The sequence below is a fragment of the Physeter macrocephalus genome, chromosome 8 (genome assembly GCF_002837175.3).
Source record: "Physeter macrocephalus isolate SW-GA chromosome 8, ASM283717v5, whole genome shotgun sequence".
NCBI lineage: Eukaryota > Metazoa > Chordata > Mammalia > Artiodactyla > Physeteridae > Physeter > Physeter macrocephalus.
In genome coordinates, this window is record NC_041221.1 from 113,988,312 (window position 1) to 114,010,091 (window position 21,780).

The following is a 21,780-nucleotide window of genomic DNA, read 5'->3' on the forward strand; positions in this document are numbered from 1 at the left end:
GAACCCGTGTCCCCTGCATCGGCAGGCGGACTCTCAACCACTGCGCCACCAGGGAAGCCCAGAAATCTATGTTTTAATATGGCCCCCAGATGATTTGTATGTTCACTGAAGCTTGAGAGGCACTGCCCTAAATGATATGAATAATATTCCAGAAAACAGCATCAAGGTGTTATGCTTTAAAGTCCAACCCCAGACACCACTGAGGCAGTGTATAGCCAGACTTTCAAAATTGTTTGTAAAAAAATGAATAAATAGTCTTCCTTGATAGTCACTAAATATCACTAAGTATCACTAAAAATAGTCACTAAAGTATGACTCTTTAGTGGGTCTCGTGTATGACGTTTTCTTGCAGTTGCCGTATTCTGACAAAGAATACAGAATTGATAAGGTTTTATTGGAGAGACAAACACATCCCTAACACTTTCCCTTCGTACCTGACAAAAGCTTGACATATGGCCTAAAATGTTGTACCACTACTTCTGTAACAGAATCAACCCAATATGCCAGAGCCAAAAGCTGCTGGAAAAATGCACATGGTCTCCTTATTTGCCTCAGCATAAAGACAGCGGAATTGCTGATTCTTCCCATCTCTGTCGCAGGGGCCATCAGGTAGTGGCTGGTACTGGAGAGCCCAGTCAGGACAGGGTCCCAGGGACAGAAGAAGCAGAAGCTTGGTAGGAACTCACTATTGAATAGAGCAACCTCCTTTAAAGCTTGCAGCACATGTCACCTTGAAATCAACTCCGCTCAAGCAATGCACAGCCATCAAGCAACATCTGATAATGATTCAGGGGATCTTTTCCCTTACCTCTCCATGATCATACAAGAGAATAAGAAACTCAGGAAGATTCTTTTCCTTTCTTTTCTGGATGGAAGGAGGGACCTGAGCTCATGTTTCATTCCCCAAATTAAGGTCCTGCTTTACAGTAATAAAAATGCCTGGTACAAAAGTGCCCTCAGCAGAGCTCCGTGCTTACACATCTGCTGAGTTGAACTGAATCTGCAAATCCATAGAATTACATAAGACATTTTAAGTTACATTAAATTTCTGCTGTGTGCCTTTAAATCATGGAGTGCAAGACCCATCATCACTTACGGTGTATTTATTACCTTAACAAATGTCAGATGATTGTGTCCAGTGTTATCTATTATTTAATAATAATAAGAGGCTGTAGGACTGGAAACAACAAGCTCTAATATGTCCAAAAGGTTAGGCATAACGCAGTTTGCTGCCTTATAAATTTCTTGACATCATTTTCCCTTCTAATAAAGCATTGTCAGTGGTGACTATACTGAACTTCTATTATTTCTATATGGTTCAAAATGGCTGCCCCTGCCTTTAGTGAAGAAATCTAATTGCAGATACATATTTGAAAAAGAGTGCATCTTTTAAAAAATACAAATTTTAAAAATAATTGCAGTGGGAAATTCCCGTTATCCCGTTAAAAAGGAATCTCTTTACAAAGATAATGCCCAATTGCAGACTTACAGGAGCTTAAGAAATACTAATTAAGGATGCCAAACCTTCATACTGCCCATAATTAGCTTTCTGATACCCGTTAAGTGCTGTGTACGCTGTACCCAGTATATGTGAATTTATCCAACTGCGTTTCCCTTGTTGACTCCAGGGCCTTTCTACCACTAAAGTGCTGGGAGAGTGACCTCTGATACTGTTCTTGAAGGTCTGCTCAGGCCCGCAGTGCCATCCACGTGCTTTGCAGGACTTCATCTGTTTATTACTTGCACAGCCTGTGTCTCCCTGGGACCAGCGAGTGGACACAGCTCTTCTGTCCTCTTTCTCTCTATGGCAATGGCATGAATCATGTATTGTGAGCAACTCTTGCAGCTTTTAAGGCCATTCTCATGTATAATGTTAAGAAAAGAGAGGCTGTCCTCAGGAAATTTCCCAGTTTCCACTCTTTCACCCTCGCTAGACTACTTTGTTGGTGGAGCAGCAAGGTTTGCAAAGTAAAACTTGTGTGTTACAAGCATTTTTTAAATTTTAACTCCAAGAAACGAGGCTATCAGACAGTTTTGAGACAAAGCTAATATTATTTTCCCATTATTACACATGCTCCAAAATATACGTCGACTCTTCAGTTATATTGTTAGGACAAAACAAATTTTAGATGAACACAGTGCAGTTGAACCAATTAAAGAGCACGTTTTTAACTACACCAGATGTTCGGTTAATACGATTATGCCTAACCTAGTCCCTGTAGTCCTTGAAAGTTCCATTAAGCTGTCAGAAAACTTTGTCATTTGTGTGTGTTTTTGTGCAAAAGATAGGAGGGAATGGAAAAAAAAGACTGAAGGAAAAGGGTGGGAGCAAAATGAATTCATGTCAAGGGTGATGTGGCTTGAAAAAGTGGCTACAGATTAAAGTAAGTAGCACTTTTAGAAGGTGAATTGATTTTTTTAATACCCCAAGGTTTAAGTTGCTGACTTTAAAAGAAAAAATTAAAGTCTATAATCATAATTTAAGTTCTTCATTTTTTTTTTTTTTTTTGAGAAAATGATGTTAGGTGAAGAGAAAAAGGTTTAACTGGTATCTCTAGAAAATTCAAATATTGGTGTTCAGATTCAGGCAGGCAGGGAGATGAAACAGCTTTCTACATGGCTGACATTTAACTTTTTTTCCTTCTACCCCTTTCCACAATAATCTCATCAAGACCTTAGATAAATTCAGCAAGTTGTTAAGAGGATGCAAAATTAATTAGATCAAATCTACCTCTCTGCCCGCACTGCTGAAAGAACAATTACAGCCGACCACGTGGGCATCCTCCCCGCCACACGCTCACAGGGAAACTTCCATATCTTCCAGTAGAGAGCCCAGCACCTGACCTCACAATCTATCATTTTCCTGGGTGCCTCAAAGAAAAGCCAGAGACTACAAATAGATTCCTTTTCTGGCAGGTGATAAAGAAATATTAATTTAGTAGAAAAATAAATGGTGGCACCCTGGATTATATTACCATTTCTTTCTCAGTCTCCCCACCAATTTCAAAATCTGTTCTGGTTGAAAAGTCTCCCATGTGCCCTGCACCCCAGTGTTTTAACTAAAGTGATAGAGAAGGCCGAGTCTGGAGTTGAGCTTGCTTGGGGCTTTACCTAGGATAGAGCTCTTAGCTTGGCAAGGATCATCTACAGAAAATGCCAGTGATATGTGGAAACACACTGTAGATCCAAAATTGATGCAAGATTCCATTTCCCAAGCTTATTGTGTACGTGCAATTAACCACCTAATATGACTGAATAATCAGTTTATTATATATCTGTCATCTGTCAATCTCTTGACCTCTGTATTTCCTTCCCTACCACCCATCTTCCTTCCTCTCACCCACTGCTTTCAGGTAAAGCCAAAACCCCTTAGCATGACTTTTAATCTCAGTTCCCTTTCTGGCCCTTTTAAATGCTTCTCTTACTCTCAGACTTCACTCTGCCCCACTACTAGCCAGGATGTCACCTGTGTGTACCCCCTGCTAAACTGCAAGCTCCTTGAGTGCAGGGCTTATGTTGGATCAGATCAGTGTGTACTGTAGCATTCAGCAGAAGGCGTATACGTAGCGCATGTTTGCTGAACGTCTGTTGAATGAACGAAGAAAGAAGTGAACAAATGTTGCCATTTTGCCTTTCTTTGAGACTAGGGTTATTGTTACCATTATTACATTTTCTCTTAAATTAAATTAACTATTAACTATTATTTTCTAGTGCTCTGATTCCAGTTCATATCCTTCAAAGTGGTGGAAATGAGAAATGAAAACAAACAAAGGCAGCCATATAATTGAAGAAGAAAAATAACCCCATATAGTTTACATAACTGTTGATAAAAACCTGAGGTTAAATTAAAATTAGAAAGAAATAGTAGTTTTAATCATACCCTTGTTTAGGAACAGTTTGATTTCTAAGCCTTCTTCACTTAAAAGTGGCATTTGGAAGCTTGCTTTCAGTGATAATTTTTAAAATTAACATATTTCAAACGCATATACAACTTTTAGTGATATTTCTCTGGAATTAAATACAATGATAATATTTTTCACAGAATGAAATTTTTACTTTAATTCCTCTTATTTGGGTTATTTTAGGTTTTCTAAGAGTTGAAGGGCAAATGTAGACTAGAGATGAGATCTTATATACTCACTGAAGAAGTTATCAGCAGCCTCTTCAGTAGGATTGCCAGGTAGCAAATAAATATACAGAACTCCTGGTTAAATTTCAACTTCAGATAAATAATAATGTTTTAGTATAAGTATGTCCCATGCAGTAGGTGGGGCATACTTATACTAAAAAATTATTCATGGTTTATCTGAAATTCACATTTAACTGAGCACTCTGTATATTATGTAGCAACCCTACTCTTCTACCTCCAAATAATGGGCTTCTACTGGTTCCCCATAAATATTCTTCAGACTCACTCTAAACTTTTGGAGACGAAAACAGCTTAACGGAGCATAACAAAAATGATAGTAAGCCTTTATGGGGCAGGTTTAGCACAATTTACAAACTTAAAAATATACTAATGGACTAAATTTCAAGAATTGTAACTTGGGCTTCCCTGGTGGCGCTGTGGTTGAGAGTCCGCCTGACAATGCAGGGGACATGGGTTCGTGCCCCGGTCCGGGAAGATCCCACATGCCGCCGAGCGGCTGGGCCCGTGAGCCATGGCCGCTGAGCCTGCGCGTCTGGAGCCTGTGCTCCGCAACGTGAGAGGCCACAACAGTGAGAGGCCCGCGTACCGCAAAAAAAAAAAAAAGAAAAAAAGAATTGTATCTTTATCAGCAACAACAGCAACTTAGATGCCAACTTTCTTATGTTCGAACTTTGAAAGATACCTTTCCTCTAACCCTCAAAACCAGAAATAAGGAAACTCTAATTCAGAAGCGTTGTTGGAACAACAGCAACCAGTCCCCCATCTCTTAGTGTTCCCTGGCCCTGACCGTGCATGTTCCTACCTGGTTGAGTTAGTCGTCGATTGTTAGGTGGAAGTTGGAGCCCTTTGTCCTCCCGCTAGCAGCCCCTTCCCCATCAAATAGAACCCCTCTTAACCCCTTTCTCTGAGTTCTCTTCCAAGATAGTCCTGTTCTACCAACACATTTAAAAACGGCTGTGATACTATAGGTTTTACTAATAAAAGCTATGCAAATTACCATGGAGTTAAGTTTTTTTTTTTTTTTTTAAGTAAAGCTGAGGATGTTCAAAAAGAGCCTGAGTTTGCCAGCATTTCCACAAAACTTTACAATATGAGTCCTGTACCAGATGAACCTCACTTCCCTCATCCTCCTTGTCAAGTGATATGTGACTGCTATAATATTGGCACTGGAGGGGACGACTAAAGGGGCAGAGAAGCCGTTTCCAAGTGCCGTGTCCTTGATGTGTTCAGCCAGGTTGTCTTATATCTTTTTCTAAAGTCTGCCGTGCACCGTTTTGCCTTGTTCACAAAGACAATAATGGTCGTGAAGGCTTTTTGGTGCATTTTTTTGTCTTTGTGTGCTTCATCTGTCTCGCAGTTGGATATTTCTTGGACAGGAACTATGTCTATCTCTAGTTTAGCCTCTAACTCCTTATGGGCATCCAATACTGCGCTGTAGAGCCAGTAATAAATTTTGCTTGAAGACTACTCAAAACGTTTTTGTTATGTAATGTTACTGAAGAAACGGCAGAGAAAATGCAGTCCAAGTTTAGGAGTCAGGGAAAGAAGAGAATATTATTTTTCTCCCTTTATAACCGTCATCAGCAATAATTTTCTCTGTAAATAAGATCACCTGCATATGACTTGATAGGAACCAAGAAATCACTTTCCCCATTGGGAGAACTGAGATGCTTTAAAATCCTTCGTCCATTAGATTTTAAGCATTGCAGATGGTTAAAACACAGAAGCTATTGGGCCAGACTCTGTTACCGAATATACTCTCTTAAAATGGGATTTCCTAGCCTGTTCATGAAGAAAGCCTGGCTCTGAGGGTTTGGGACAAAGAATAGGTAAAGTTTGAAAGAGAGGAAAGGGAAAGAAGTGTCAAGTGTAGGTTACTGCCAAGTCAGGGGAACATGCTGTAGCCCAAGAGTCCTTACAGATCTCAGAAAAGTAGGCGGGAAGCAGAAGTGCTGGAGGTAAACTTTCCCTGGGTCACAATTTGGGAAATAACGAGCTGCAGTCTACACTTGGATGCTCACTGCTGGTCTGGAGAATCATCTCGCCAGATGCTTAACAAGCCTAGAATGACTAATCTCTTTTTAGTCTAAATCCATTTTACTCTCAATTCCTACTTGACCAAACTTCTCATCCCTAATCACAAAGCTCAGTAGTTGGAAGAGAAATCAGAAGAGCACTAGGTCGCATAACTGCAGCGCTCAGAGCCCAGCCAGAAGGTAGGGCCATTATTCAGTCTCGTTCTTCCAAATGCCAGAAGCACAGTTTTGGTCTATGTTAATCATCACTGGACTTTTTAAATTGCTCCAGGCCAGAGTTACCCACACTTTACTCATCAGCAACCAATGCTACAGTTCTAGTGAAATCAATTAGCCTCACTTACCATGTTTTTTTTTTTTTTTTTTTTTTTTTTTTTTTTGTGGTATGCGGGCCTCCCTCTGCTGTGGCCTCTCCCGTTGCGGTGCGCAGGCTCCGGACGCGCAGGCCCAGCGGCCATGGCTCACGGGCCCAGCCGCTCCGCGGCATGTGGGATCCTCCCAGACCGGGGTGCGAACCCGGTTCCCCTGCATCGGCAGGCGGACGTGCAACCACTGTGCCACCAGGGAATCCCCACTTACCATGTTATTTACTTTTTATACCTCTGTATCCCTATACTTCCTACATTAGTAGTTACTTAATATTTTATTTAAATTACCTTTAAGGTGCGTTTCAAGTGGAAACTTTATATCATTATCATAAATGGAAGAAAGTGTCACTTTTAATAGATAGAAGGTAACCATAAAAATAAAATTAACTGAAAGCAAAACAGTGTTTGTTTCAGCTAGCCCCAGCTGCATGGCAAAGCCCCCAATCTAAAGTCTGTTCTTTCTTCTCAAAAGGGTGGTAGCAAGTTCCGGAGTTGTTAAAGCACCAAACTGAGACTTTTGCCTTGACATAACCAAGAAGACGGAAAGAGAAATGAAAGGGGCGTTAACTTTCCACCACATGATTCAGTATTCTTGAAGGCCATGGTGTCTCTGAGCCATCTAAATCATCTCATGTAAGATGTGACATGTCCTACTTGGAGGCTGTGATGCCTTTGAGGAATAAATAATGGACTGTAAAGAGGACTGTTGATAAACTCTATGATTTATACAGTTCCATTCAGGATTGTTATGCAGTGTGGCCAGTATACTCATCATTCTTCATAGACCTTCTGAATCTTACTGGAATGTTATTTTCCAAACTAAAAATTGCTTACAAAATAGCTTGTACATTGATTAAAATATATTCAGCATTTGCTGTACATTTTAGTTTAAATTATTCATTTGATCTCTAATTTAAATTCTGTTTCTACATCTTTTCCTTGTCTGTAATGACATCTTCTTGACTAAATATAATAATGTGATAATATCTTGTTTTAAAGATTTCCCAAAATATATAAGCATATATTTAAGCTCTGGCATTTCCAATCAAATGGGAACATTTTTGTATATATCGACTATTTCATCAGTTTTTTGAGAGCTCACAAGAGCTCTAGAAAATAAACTCTGAAGTAGGGGATTTTCTTCTAATCTGATTTATTCTTGTGTCTTTGTGGCAGTGGTCCACGATTACATTAGACATTTATGCTACACAGCTCTCTTGGCAGATCTGTCCCTGGCTAATTTCCTCACCTATCTTGCAGTCTTCTTGGAAATCAGGTTTTGGAGGATTATTACTTTTGGTCAGAAACAAGAGGCACAAGAGTGGCTATTAATTCTCAGTATTGCTTAACCTAGAAAAGAAAGCTCTTATTTCTTTTGCTGTGGGAAGGGGGATGAGGGGAGACAAGCCAGATCTAAAAATAAACTGGATTTTCTTTCTTATTCGTAATTAGAGCCCCTTTGTAACTACTCATTACCACCTCAATAGTTATAGGATGAATAAATAATATATATATTTAAATGTGGAAAAACCAAGAAAGAAGTAGCCAGGGCTGCTTCTAATTTATCAACTTGGTGATTAAAGGGCTGGCTCTAGAGGCTCCAGACATCTAGGGAGCCAGAGATAAAACAGGGCAGTTGGCTGTGTTTTTACTAATGAATCTAGGGCTTGAAAGATACCAGGCAATTTTAAAGAAAAGCAGCAAGGACAAGAGATATTAGACAAGGCCAGTAGGGTCATGAAGGACAAGGCCAGTTACTGAGCGAGAAAATTACTTCATTTTCTGTGAGCTTTGTAGCTCTCTTCTCACGCTTTGTTAGTATGGCCGTATATATATACGCACAGCATCGCAATGCTACCCCCAGTGTAGAAGGAAAGAGCCTTGGAACGTTCCGCAGAGGGCCAGAGGGCTTGGGTCTCTTTTTTTGAAAGGGGGAGGCTAAGAACAATGGTAGCAGAAGGGGGTTAGATTGCAAGGTGAGGAGCAGTGCTTTGACAGAACGTGAGGGACGCACAGGATTAAATCAAGACGAAAGACACAGCAAGGAAAAGAAAGAAAAAGGCAAGCAAACATACTCTGGAAATGCAGAACTGTTTGGAGGATGAGGTGGGACCAGCAGTGGGATCAACCCAGTGACGCTCAACATTTCTGCAGAGCAGAGCTCTAGGCTCGTTTGCTCACTGGTCTTTTTTCAGCAGCCAAAATGAAAAGGGCATGGGACACTTGACTCCGCCTCAGCTAGCTGGTCAGCAGACACATTTTCTGCTTAGCGGGGAAATGTGCGGTATTTTAGAAACAGTTCCAGAGTATATTTAGCTCCTAAAGCTGGGGCACACAAATGTCACATTCCCATAAGACAATCGGCCCAGTGAAAAGAGCACCCACCAGAGGCCCGCAGAAACCCCATTAAACTCTTGCATCCCAGGAGGTGCCGCACACCCGGATGTTACATCATTAAGGCACCCACGTCAAGGAATGGAAGGAAGCGAGGGAATCACAGATTGGGTCGAGTTAAGGGACGTAATCATGAGTCAGAAAAGAAACAAGACTTTTCCAACGGAGTAACGCCATCACCAAGTCATACCACACAGTGCTTGGCAAAACAAAACAAAAGTTCAAAATAAATCATGAACATTAAACAGAAAAACACTTCAGAGCAAAATGGAAATTAAAATCATAAAAAATCATGACAAAAGGAACATTAAGCTACATTACTTTTTTATTTTTAAAGTTTCTGCATAACAACTCATTGTCATTGCCCTATCAAATACACACATAATCAGTTGTCAGAAATGAAGCTCAAATTTGACAGGGCAAGGCAAGGAGTTAATAGCACGAGACCAGTGATCATGTTAAACACCCATGCAATCACCTCTGCCACCATTGTTTGACAATTTGTAGACTGCTTCCAGCTTTGTCAATATTCATAATAAGACCCAAGAGAATGAACAATGCCGAATTTTAAAATGATCTGTCAAAGTGTTAATTGGACTCTTTGATAACCTCCATCCCTCGGGAGAGTTAACGATTGGAGAAAATTCACGCCATCCGTCTCAGTGAAGTGAAGAGGAAATGACTGTAACCAACAGCTAGATATTTGGTTGACATATTTAATGCTTTACTGGAAAGGCTGTTTGGTTTTTCAGAAAGTTGCAGTGGGCAAATACAAAGTGACTTTTACTGTGTTGTCTGTTCTTGAGAACTCGGCCAAGACTAACACATCTGCGGTCAGGAGCCACACAGAACAAATAATGGCACATGCTAGGGCTGGTGGCCTGCTGTGATAGTTCTGCCCCATCACGAATTGGCCTGGTGCTTTCTTGTGATGGTTAAGAGCAGGGATCCCACCAATTTAGAGGCTGCTGAGACAAAAGCCACTTAAAAAAAAAAAAAGATTGGGGCAGGACAGATTAACAATAATAAGTTATAGAAGAATAATAAAATCGATTAAGGGGATATATTAAAGAACAAGCTAAAGGACTTCCCTGGCGGTCCAGTGGATGAGACTTCACCTTCCGATGCAGGGGGTGCGGGTTTGATCCCTGGTAGGGGAGCTAAGATCCCACATGCCTTGCCCCAAAAAACTAAAACAGAAGCAATATTGTAACAAATTCAGTAAAGACTTAAAAAAAAAAAAAAAAAAAAAAAAAAGAACAAGTTAAAAGGGCTGCATCTTCCCATTTTGGGCTTGGCATGTAGCAGCAGAAGGTACGACATTCTCAGGAGATGAGCCGCCAAAAAAAAAAAGATGAAAATTTAGTGTGTGAGTCTGCCTAGCAAACATTCTCTAAAAGTAAAGATGGAAATATGTATACAGAAAACCCTGGGGGAAGACATGATAGAAACTGTCTTCCAAGGGTCACTGTGGCTGGTCTGCCCTTGAGACTCAAATCCCTGCTTGGATGAAACTCTTGAAAACATATAGAAGTAAACAAGGCTGAATGGGGGGAAACAGCTCGCAACATAACTGAGCTTTTCAGTCTCTGATTTACAAGACTGTTTTTTGGACAAGTAAAGGCCTCTTTGGTTGCAGCTGCAACTAAAGTAGGATGTGTTACCAGAAGCAGCAAATGGCGAGAAAAGAGATGACATTTCCTGTCTCTAGTTGAGCAAAGAAAGCCAGGGAGAATTTAGGACAGTTCACAGTAGAGTCCCTTTCATTTAGTGCAGCTTCCTTTCCATTTTAAATGCATAGCAATTCTGCTTGATTAAATAACATATTTTTGTTTTAGCTGTTATCCTCTAAGGGCAGTTAAGTGCGTCTCAGGACCTCAGCTCTATTCAAATTCAGCACCATGCGAGAGTGAGGGATGCTACCAGCCAGAAAAGACTTCACTCTGCTATTTCTCCATTCACTGATTAAACGGGCTTTCACTTTGATTACATGTACTTGCCAAAGCCCGCACCACATTCCATCCCATTATGGGGGGAAGAGAGGATCCAAAAATCACTGAATGAGCTAAGACAAGTGGAAAGGGATCTCAGGAGCCAGTATCTGCTTTGGGCCAAGCCATGCCTCTCTTGGGTGGAGGAAGCTTAGAGGATGTGTTATTTGTTCTGCGTGGTTTCTCCTTGGTCAGGGAATCACTGTGGATCAAGCCTAGCATAGAGGATTGGGTTGCAGCCTTTTCTGAGACGCTTTCAATCAGTGTGTTGGAGGTTTGTTCCTTAAATGCTGCTGTGATTCAGCTGGAAGCAGTTCCATGGTCCTCCCCACTCTTCCCTCCCTCTCCCCCCAGAGGAAGAGGTACTTCCAAGGCCTTACCCTTCTTGTCTTGGTGATTATGGGAAGACACTGCCCCCAAAGAGTCTGTGCTGTCAGGTGAATCCTTCCAGTCCAGCATTCCTCCCCTAGACTCATACCCCTCTTGAGCCGCCGAATTGGACGTGGTGGTGCTGGGCAGGAGGGAACTGGAGTGCCCTGTTTTCATCACAAATATAGTTAGGGAAAACATCACCGGAGACACCCGCTTTCCCTTTGCTCAGAGGCCAGGAGGTTGGACACCCACGCTGGCTGTAAAAGACTCAAAAGAGATTGTCCTAGAAATAACAAGACCGGTGGGTAGGATTCAGCAGAAGACCCCTGAGATTGTCCTAGAAATAACAAGACTGGTGGGTAGGATTCAGCAGAAGACCCCTTGAACTTGTAGTTAGAGGATGAAGGGCCAGATCTTGTCTCTGCTGCTTGCTGGAGGAGCCTGAGGGAATCACTTAAGCTCTCTGAGCCTTGGTTGGTTTTCCCTGTGCACTAAGTGGAGATGACGTCGTTTACCTCCCAGTATCGGAAGGATAAAGTGACCTCATGTTGAAAGTACCTAACAGTATCTGACACATAGTAAGCACTCAAGAAGTATCAGAGTCCTTCTTTGGTATTCTCATAGCAGCACTAAGGTAGAATGTGTCCACTCTGGGGACAGCATTTGTGACTGATGGGCAGGTTTATGGTAGTGGATGAGCCTCTGCCCCGTCACAAACAACTCAGCTGCCCTGAGCCTTTCCCATGGAGGATGTGTCTAGTTTTCAGCTGCAACTCAGCCTCACAGGCATTCCTCTTTGTGGGGGAAGTGACTGCTTTCTCAAGGGATCCGCTCCCACCCCCTCCTTCCTGGAACAGAGGCCTCAACTGTTCAACATAACAAAACAACAACATAACATGTTGTTATGGCTGTGCCTTTTGTGTCTTATTCCAACCAAGTTAGTTTCATGGTTTCATGACTCATACTAGTGAGAGGTGGTTTTCTGAGGCCACACTGACTGATCCAATTCAGATTAGAAAGGGATAGCTTTTTGAGATCCAGAGTGGCCTACGATAGGATAATGCCAGAGGAAGAATGGCTAGGTTGGGAGTTATGGCAGAAACTGGATGTTTCCTGTGAACACCATTTCTAAGCTTTCCACTCCCATCATTCCACAAGGTTAAATGCAGATCATATCTGGTGCTTTGATCTAAGCTGTCACAGTGATTTAAAGAAGCCACACTACCTGTTGTCTCTGGTGGAAATAAAAAATAACCTCTCTGTGATTTCAAGTAGAGTCTTTGGCTTATTAAAGCATCTTACCTATAGCAACCTCTTGAACAATTTTTAAAAAGACATCAGAGCAACTACTGTGAATGTGTAATTGGTGCCTTTGGTAGAAAGTAGGACAGGTTCACAAGTGGCTCCAGCCTTGGGCTGTGATCACCGCATATGATAAATATGATACTAGCCACCAGTAAGAAAGATTATGATGAATGCACTGCATTCTTCTTTTTTACAATTATTATTGGAAGTTGGATTCCTAGGAGACTTTAATACTATAAATTACATACTATGTATACACACACACACATACACACACGCGTGTGTGTGTGTGTATGAATAAAGCGGGGAAAAGCAAGCAAGCCAAATGGTTTATCTAAGCTATAGGATTTCCATGGAAGCTCCACACTTGAAGTGTTACCACAAAGCTTTGGTAAAATTTAAGAGGCCCCTCTCTGTGTAGAGCTTGTTTGGCTCTTACACAGCTTCAAATATCCGCTTTGTTGCAAATAGTCTAGTCCGCATCCAACTGCTAAAAACCTGTTCATTTAAAAGTAAAGAATTCTTGCGTCTAGACTTTTTGTTTTTATATTTCTGGGTTTCACATCTCATCTCCCAATACTGGTAAGAGAACAAGGGTAGGAAAATTATTAACCTGGAATTGGAAATACAGACTTTCTTTTACTTCCTTTATGCTTATATTGAGGTCTAAAATATAGCCTCTATTTTCTACTCTTGAATTCAACAATGCTCTCATGCAATATACGGTCAACATAAGAGATGAGACTTCAGCACCCAGCCTAAGCAAACAATTAGACATAGCTTTGCAGGGAGTCAGAAAGGGGGGAAGGAAAAAAAGAAGCCTCTCCTCCAAGTAGCAAGAATTTCTTTTACCTGAATTGATATGCATTTTGAGCGCTTTCAATTTAACTGTGTTCAAGGGGCAATTTTATGGTAATGCCATAAGTATGGTTTAGGGAGAACATTTCTTAATACGGTAATCTAGGGGAAATATATGCCTAAGGGACACATTCTCTGTAGAAAGATTTCCCGGACCATATGCTGCAAATATATGGAAAACTCATTGGTAATGGAAAGCTATGGCTATGAGAGGAAATTAATGTGGACCAGATGGTAGTTAGGTAGGAAAATGTTTCACACAAATGTGAGAAATCAGCTCCTGCCTATTGCTGAAGTGTTAGTCTAATACCCACCACATCTCCATCTTCTACACGTAAATCTAGAGAAACCATGCATCTGATGTACCCAAATGGAAAAAAAATAGAGCAGCATGAGGTTTGTAATCTTTTAAACTTATGCTTGAGGACAGGCAATGTGTGTTACGGGTGAAGCAAACAGTTGGAGAAAGCAATGCCTGATTCTCAAGAATTTTAGAGCTACCATGTAAAAGCACCATTAAGCAGCCATCCTTAGTTTGAAATCAAAAAGGTGTATTATTATTACCTCTCCAACTGTTAAAAGGAAATCACTTATATTCCTTCTTAGAATCTGATTCTACAGGCTATATTGTTTTTGTGCATTCCCTAAGAGATTCTAACCAAAATAATGCTACAAAAATAGGCAGTCGTTTGTGGATATGGTATTACATGTCAACAATTTGGAACCTGTAATTTTGTCTTGTTAATCCAGTATGAAAAGTCATATTATAATCAATGGAGCTTATGATGTATTATTCTTCTAATATACAAAGAAATAGATTTAAAAAGTTAACTTTAATATGCATCATATTGTTTCTCTATATCTACAAGTCTTTGTAATTCTAGAGGTTAGAGATCCTTCAAACTACTCTAACCTATTAACAATGATTGTACCCAGTTAGACACAGAAGAGACACTAAATCAATACAAGAGAGGATGAGAGAAGGAAGATAATCAGGGTCCAATTCACTAAAAAAGGGTTCTTGTATATGTAAGTGGTGTTGCACAGAGCTTTTGCCACACAGAGAGTTTGCATGGCTTATTGAACGATCCTTTTTTCAGAGTTAGGCAGTTCTGGTTCTGCGGGTCACCCTATGAGTCTGTACTCAGCCACTGAACTTTTTAAGGGAACATGCAAAGGACGCAGCTAGACACAGTGGGTGCATTTTGGACTTTGGGGTTGGCTTCCTAGTCTACATCCATGCTCATAAAAACAGCAATTTGCTTTTTCCTTTGATGGTTCAAATATAGCACCTAATCCAGTGCCTGACACACAGTAAGCACTAAACTAATGTCTGCAAATGAATGAGTTAAATCTTTTCTAGGTTTATTAGCTCCAAAATAAGCATCTCTTGCAGTAGTTTGTGAAAAGAACGTCTCCTCTGTTTTTATAAGTACTGTCTGGACCAGCCCTCATGTTGATGGTCAATTAATCATCTAACCCCTTCACACCGGAGAGATTGAGCCTGAAATGGACAGGATCATTAGTTGAAAGGAAAATTCCAACTCTTTTTTAGTTTCATCACAGAAACCATTGACCGAGAGAATGGGCATTGTTCTTTAAAGTGTTAACATGGAGGAATTAATAAGTTCCTTTCCTTTTGTAAAGGCAGTAAGAGAAATCCATAAATTGAAGAGTGATTTTTGTTCATAAAGAGCATCCCATGGTTTAATTGTTCTATCTATATGAGAAATTACCTGGGAATTAAAATTGGCCGTAGTACTATTGATGAATGCTGGGGTTACTGGTTTAGTTAGATTCAAGACCTGAATTTCTCAATATCTGATAAAGATTATTCAATTATAGGAAATGATTGCAAAGTATGATATTGGAGAAGTGCAGATGCGAAGTGCGTTCTCTTTGTGAAGGGCAAGCTAAGCTAGATGACACTTGCCTCCTGAGAAATGTTTCTTCCAGCTGTTGGTGTTTGATATTCTGGCTTGAATCATCGATGAGAGAATGGTAAAGGTGGATGAATTCAGTGGGCTCATCTACTCCATGCTGCCTCACTTCAGGACAGGAGAAACCGGGCATTGTTTTCCCTACCTGCACAGCCCCAGTTTATAAGATAGTCTTTAGGACTTTCAAAGAGGCTTTTTATTTATGCTAATTAGACACAGGAGTGAGAGTTTCCACAGAGCTATAAGATGTATTTGTAGCCATCTTGAGCTATTTCTTTGAATCCTGAATCCACCTTGCTTTCTTTTCTTCCCTTTTTTTCTTTTCTTTATTTTGTCCCCTTCCTCTATTACCTACCTCTGCATTTAAAGACTGACCTAGAGCTGTTATTGTTACGTGTCTTAAACATAAAAGTTATAAAATATGTATCAATGAAGTTTGTAGTCCCAGTTATAATGCAGAAGCTTAAATTTCCCATTACATATATGTTGTTCATTATCTTTAAAAAACACATGAATAGTTTACCTTAATAAACAGTTGGGGAGGCTTTCAGAAATGGAAGTGGAACATTTCAACTACAGTTTAACTTTTCTTATAAAGAGCTCAGAATAGTCTGTTTATGGACTTAATGGCTTTGTTTAGTATAGTGTCTGTATATTTCAGAGCAGGAACAATGGGGTAAATCCTGTTTGCACATCGTTTCCACTGCGTCACTCTTCCTTGTGTACATTTAATGACGTTTCACTGAAGAGAGGTCTAAATATTAATACTCTTTGTGTGATTAAATTTCGATGGCTGTATTGGAAAGTTTTGCCTAATAAGAACTTAGTATCTGCACTCTGTATAGATTTCCCTGCAGAGGGTATTGTTCTGAATGTCAGCATTTTGGGGAATGATACTATCAGTTAAGGAACTATGGCCTATGAGTTATAAGCACTATTCTTTTATCTTGGATATACTTATGTCCAAAAGCAATTTCTTCTCCCTCAAGAACTCATTAAATGCATTCACCAAATTCTCTAAGGTTGGCATATTTCATGTTCTGTGGATTAAAAATGTAGGACTCATTCTCACATGTCAGTTGTCTCACATATGTAGAGTAATTTTTGAAGCATCATGAAATCTATGAATAATTTTAGTGAATTGGGGCCCTGAAGTAGCAAAGAATCTGGTCCATGATGTTTAGGGATGAAGATTATAAACTACCACAGGATGAATGGCTCGAAGAATAAAAAAAAAAAAAAACAACCCATAAACTGACCATATACTGTGTTGTAAGACATTTCATGATCTGGTGGTAGAGGAGTTGAAATGTCTATAAAAAATAATGAGAATTTAAAAATTAATTTAAAAAGAAACATAAAATTTGAAAATACTCAAGCGGTTTAGTGAAACAGGATTTCTCAAATATATTTCCATTGCTATTAAATTATGAGTAATATCTTCCTTACCATTCAGTGCCACGAAGGAATCTGAAAGACAGAAGGGAGGAGTAAGTTACTTAACATTTAACACTCTGCTCAGTGTGACTTCCGTAATATGTGGGAGTGAGCTGATACAGAGCTGTGCTAACATACGGTCCCCAATACTAAGTAAGTGCTTTTTACTTTCTGCTTGTAATAGAAGATGCTTCATATTTGGTCCGATTTCATATCCTTATACTATCTCTTTCCCAAGTGAGCGTCCTCAAAGTCATGCCTTTGTTGCCAAGAGGCAGAGAAAAAGCAAGTTAGTGGAAGGAATGGTAACTGCGATTATATGTAAGCCCTACTCCATACAGAGGGATGTGTATGTGGATAAAGTGAGTGACATCTGGACCACACTTACAAAGCACTTTTTCTTTACATTCTCTCTCATTTCATCCTCCCAACCATGCTGTGAGGAACTGTCCAGTATCACAATGTTCTGAACTCAGCAGGGGTTTTAGTTAGGAAATTAACAAAAGTAAAAATCACACACACAGGCAACATACATTTGTGTGTGTGTGTGTGTGTGCACGCGCGTGCCCCCGCTGTGTGTCTGGGTCACGTCACTTTTTCGCTCAGCCTGCTACTCAGCCTCTGACACCGGCTCTTCATGGTTTCCTCATTTCCCCTAAAACTCCTGTTAAAGAGTCATTGTGTACCAAATATCTAAATCCTTTGAATGCGTGTGTGTGACTGGGTATGTCTAACAGAAGTAGGTCATGCTCCAGTGGGTGCCCAGGAGCAGAGAAGCCACTAGGAAAGGCATTACCTCCTGCCTGGAGCAGGCACCCAATGTGCCTCAGCAGGAGTGGGGGTCGAGTTACAGAGCACACGAAAACGCGGAGGCTTGACCACTGAGACGGAAGAGTAAATCACTGGCCTGGGGCCTGAGGGTCTGCCCTGCTCTCTGCCTGAGGACCCAGGCGTGGTGTGAGCCTGCTGGTGGAGTGGATGCTCTAGAGAGCCAGTAACACTTTCACGTTTTTCATATATTTACCTATTCAATCCAAATTGACACCCCTATTTTTCTAGATGCCTATATCATCGAATCATAAAAACATGGAGAAAATTATTCACTAAAATCAGCTGATTAAGTTCACTCAGACATACATACCAACTGAAACCTGTTTCCCTAAAAATGGGGCCATAAGGCACACACATAGCAGATCTTTTGGTGATGACACTGTCTCCTATGCTAATTTCTTAATTCAGATTTTGTGTGTGAAGACATAAGCTTTTTCCGGTATATATTTGCAAACAAAAATATGACCAAGAATTTGGAGATGAGGCTGTCTGTGGCCCTGTTTATTTGATTATGTCTGTTCTCTAGAAAAGATAAGGTATTAAATGGCACCTTAGAGTCTGTAATTTCAGGACTCATGTCTCAAAGATTTAGAGTTATATCCATGATTTTCATCATCAAATCAAATATCAGAAGTAATATAGTTTCATTCCCTTAGGAGCTATTTTTGGTGCCATTCTGAATGCAGGCTTCTTGAAATTTATCACATACAACATTTAAAACATGGCAAACTAAATGTTTTCCAAGAGTATGGCATTATTCTCTAAATTAGCATTAATAAAGCATTTTCAGGAGAATATTGATACTAATCAGATCACTGGACAACTGGGCAGACCTTTGACCAGGATCCTTTATATAAAGTTCTAACTAAAATGTTAGCATGTAATAACTTTTGAAATGATCTCTGAGATTAGTATAGTAGGTCAGTTCTTATGAAAAGGTTATTTTGAGTCACCTTGTACATAGTGGGTTCTTTCTGAAATTTTTTTCTATTGCAAATGGTAATAAACATAAATCTAATTTAAAAAATAATTAATTTTGTTAATTGATATGTTCAAGAGAAATAAAATAGTCCCATTCAATTAAAAAGCTAGAGTACAGTGATCAGTCTTTTTATTATTTGGCTGAAAATTATGGCAATAACATATCTTTAAAAGCAACAAAACTGGTTTTAAATGGAAATGCTGATGTAACTTACTGCTCTGCCGTAGTAGACATCCTCTAGAGTGAATTTGTTCCACAGCATTATGATAATGAAATAGGTGCCAGCATTTATGGCAACAGCATTGGCAACAGAGGCTGCAAAACACTGTTTTCTTTGATATTTAGAAGGTGATTTCTGTTATTTATGCATGTTTTAGAGGCAGCTGCACTCAGTTTCACATGTTGGGTCATGTTTCTAGGCCAGTCTATAAAAGCATCTTTTTTATAGAGTAAATATCCAAATGGATAAAAAGCTCTACTTACTGTGACAGTCTCCCAGGCCGTCTGTATTGCCACGCTCTATGTCCTGTTCAAAAGTCAGTCTTCAAAAAAAGGGAGGGAAGAGAAGAAAGATAGACACAAATTCAATGATATGAGTCTATTGCAGGATGCATCTTAAGTTTCACTAAAGCAACTAACACAGTTTGATAAATTGAGTGACAGGTGCAAAAAAAGTAGGTAACAGCTCGAAAGTTTATCTCCAGAGCTTACAGAAATGAGTCGTTTGTGAATCTCCCAAGAGAAGCCATGTTTTAGACAGTTAATTCAGGTATTATTCAGGGAGTTAATTAGTTTGTGGATTACCTATATCACTCTTTGCCTCTGATGCCCTGAGCATTTCTTAAATATCTGAAAAGTTTACATGTTAACACACACTCCTTACATAAGTGATACAGAAGTCTCTAAATTTAAAAAAAGTATTTTCCTCTCTTTTGCCCCAACTCTTGCCTTCCTAGACCTTTATCTGTTTCTTTGCTTAGAAGTAGCTTTGTACAACAAAGTGTTCAAATGGTCAGTGGATATGTGGGCCGCTGAGAGGATGGACATGGCGGTGCATTTTGCTGAGACCACTCAGGTGTTTCGTTCTCTCCTGCCCCAGGCCCAGTCCTCAGGAGTATTGCTGTCATGCTCCTCTACAGGCTCACTCTTCTTATAAGGTCACCTTTGGGCTGTATAAACTATTAACACCACTAATAAGATCAATCCTAATAGTATCTATTTTGATTTTTAAATAAGCACACTGGAATACTCCAAAGGAGTCTTGTCCTTTTTGGGGGGAACTCTGCGCTTCTTTGTACACCATAACTGAAACTCCCGTTTTGTAACTGCCTTCAGAGTTTACTTATGAGCCATACAGGAAAACTTTTTGGAAAGTCACACCTTGATCTAATAATGCACCATGTTTGTTTTATAGTGTTTTTATGTTGTATTAAAAATCAAATTCATCCTCAAAGGATAAAGATTTCTAGTGGTAATGAAAGCCAGCATGCACCAGGCCCTGAAGGCCACTTTCCAAAGAGAGTTCCACATGTTTTGAACAATGAAATGTTCTCATGTTGACTTAAAAATGATTCTTAAAAATCAGTCTTACTACTTTTGGTCACACCTTGACTAAAGAAAGGAGATAGGTCATTTCTCAGCTTCCCTCAGTGTGCATTGTGGTCCTTTGTCCTTCACCTCAAGGTTCCGGTGAAAAGATACAAAGCTTTAACACTGTAGTAGGTCAATATTGCTACTCACAAAGCTGATCTAATAATAAATGGTGAGTCAACCCTTTGCATTAGTCAAATTTCCAGGTCAGACTTGATAGTAACCATTAGCTCTGTATATGGAAATACTTTCCCTCAAATTATGCAGGTGGTGGTCATCAGATATGCCCTCCTGTCTGTTTGACTAGCTATTCTCAAATGGGAGAGGAGGCTCAGAGTGATGTGAGGACGATTCTTTTCGCCCTTTAGATCAGAGGAAGTTGAAGAAATGGCTAAGAAAGAACTGTGCTGCCATCTGGCACCTTCCTTGAATTGCCATAACCTGTCAAGGACATGCGTTGAATATTTTTCCAAATGTCATTTTGGATTTCACATCCACTGAAGTAAAAGCATAAAACCTTTGAGCTAATACCATCCAGGCAATTAAAGTCAGGGTAACAATTCTAAGCATCAAAATCACATGCATGGTAGACTAGCTTGATCTAGCTGATCTGCTGGAGAAATGCCAAGAATTGATTTTACTACCTAATGAGTAATAGGGTCAACTGTTCTTCAGTGCAGGGGAGAGGTTTATTGCATGTGTACACTATGCTTGTAGTACAAATGCATTGCTTAACAAATCCTCTGCAGTTTCTTCTCAGCCCTGGATGGTCAATTAGAGGAGCCAGTTTTGCTATGGCTGGACAAACCACATCACTAATCTAATTGGTACCCTCTTGCTCCCTTTCTCTGCTGTTCTCGCACTGTGATGATCAAGGCATGTACCATCTTGTCCCTCTCTCCAGGGAATACTTAGAAATCCACAGTTGTTTTTCTCTCTTTTTAATTAGTCTGAGGATGGATGATTAATCAATTGGAAATCTGCCACGTGATGTTGGGTGGTTCTGTGAAAGGGGAAAAGGAGGGAGAAGGGCCGGCAGTCGTATTGATGAGGTTTGTGCACAGAAGGCTGAGTGGTGGTGGTGTGTGTGAGCGCAATTAATTGTACGCCTAGGCCACTTTATACTCTCCCACACCTCGGGCTCCTTACCTACTGCCGGGTGACAGACGGGCACAGGCACCTCCGTCCTTTACCCACCCACAGTAGGGGTCTCTGGAAGCGATACAGGTTCTGCAGGAAGAGGATGACTGTGAGTTACCCAGGACTCTTTTCTAAGCACTGTGGACTTTCCAGTGATCAATGAGGCAAATACATACTTTTTGCACTTCCCATGTCGTTCACACCGGCCAAGGGGAACCTTTATCACACAAGTGGAAAATGCAACATACAGAGAGCTGCTTGCTTTGTCCAGTTGCATGCCCATAATCCTCTTGTCTTCTACTCCATCATAGCTGCACCTAATTTTATAAGGCAGGATAATATCATTCATAGTCTCTCTTGGGTCAGTTCTCTTTTTCCTGCCACCA

At 40.2% G+C, this 21,780-nt stretch overlaps 1 protein-coding gene across 4 annotated transcripts in view; it reads right to left on the minus strand.

Annotated features, from left to right (window-relative positions):
• Positions 1-21,780, minus strand: part of SEMA6A (semaphorin 6A) — a 125,680-nt gene that overhangs the window by 10,217 nt on the left and 93,683 nt on the right. Inside the window, exons 14-19 of one of the 4 annotated variants that reach the window (XM_007126480.4) lie at positions 21,571-21,711; positions 21,404-21,484; positions 19,148-19,206; positions 16,864-16,884; positions 16,674-16,727; positions 11,320-11,475 (exon numbers count right to left, since the gene is read on the minus strand). In XM_007126480.4, the coding sequence (XP_007126542.1) occupies positions 11,320-11,475; positions 16,674-16,727; positions 16,864-16,884; positions 19,148-19,206; positions 21,404-21,484; positions 21,571-21,711 (512 nt within the window). The remainder of the gene's footprint in view (positions 1-11,319; positions 11,476-16,673; positions 16,728-16,863; positions 16,885-19,147; positions 19,207-21,403; positions 21,485-21,570; positions 21,712-21,780) is intronic. The other 3 variants (XM_007126481.4, XM_028493152.2, XM_007126482.4) reach the window with 3 other exon arrangements.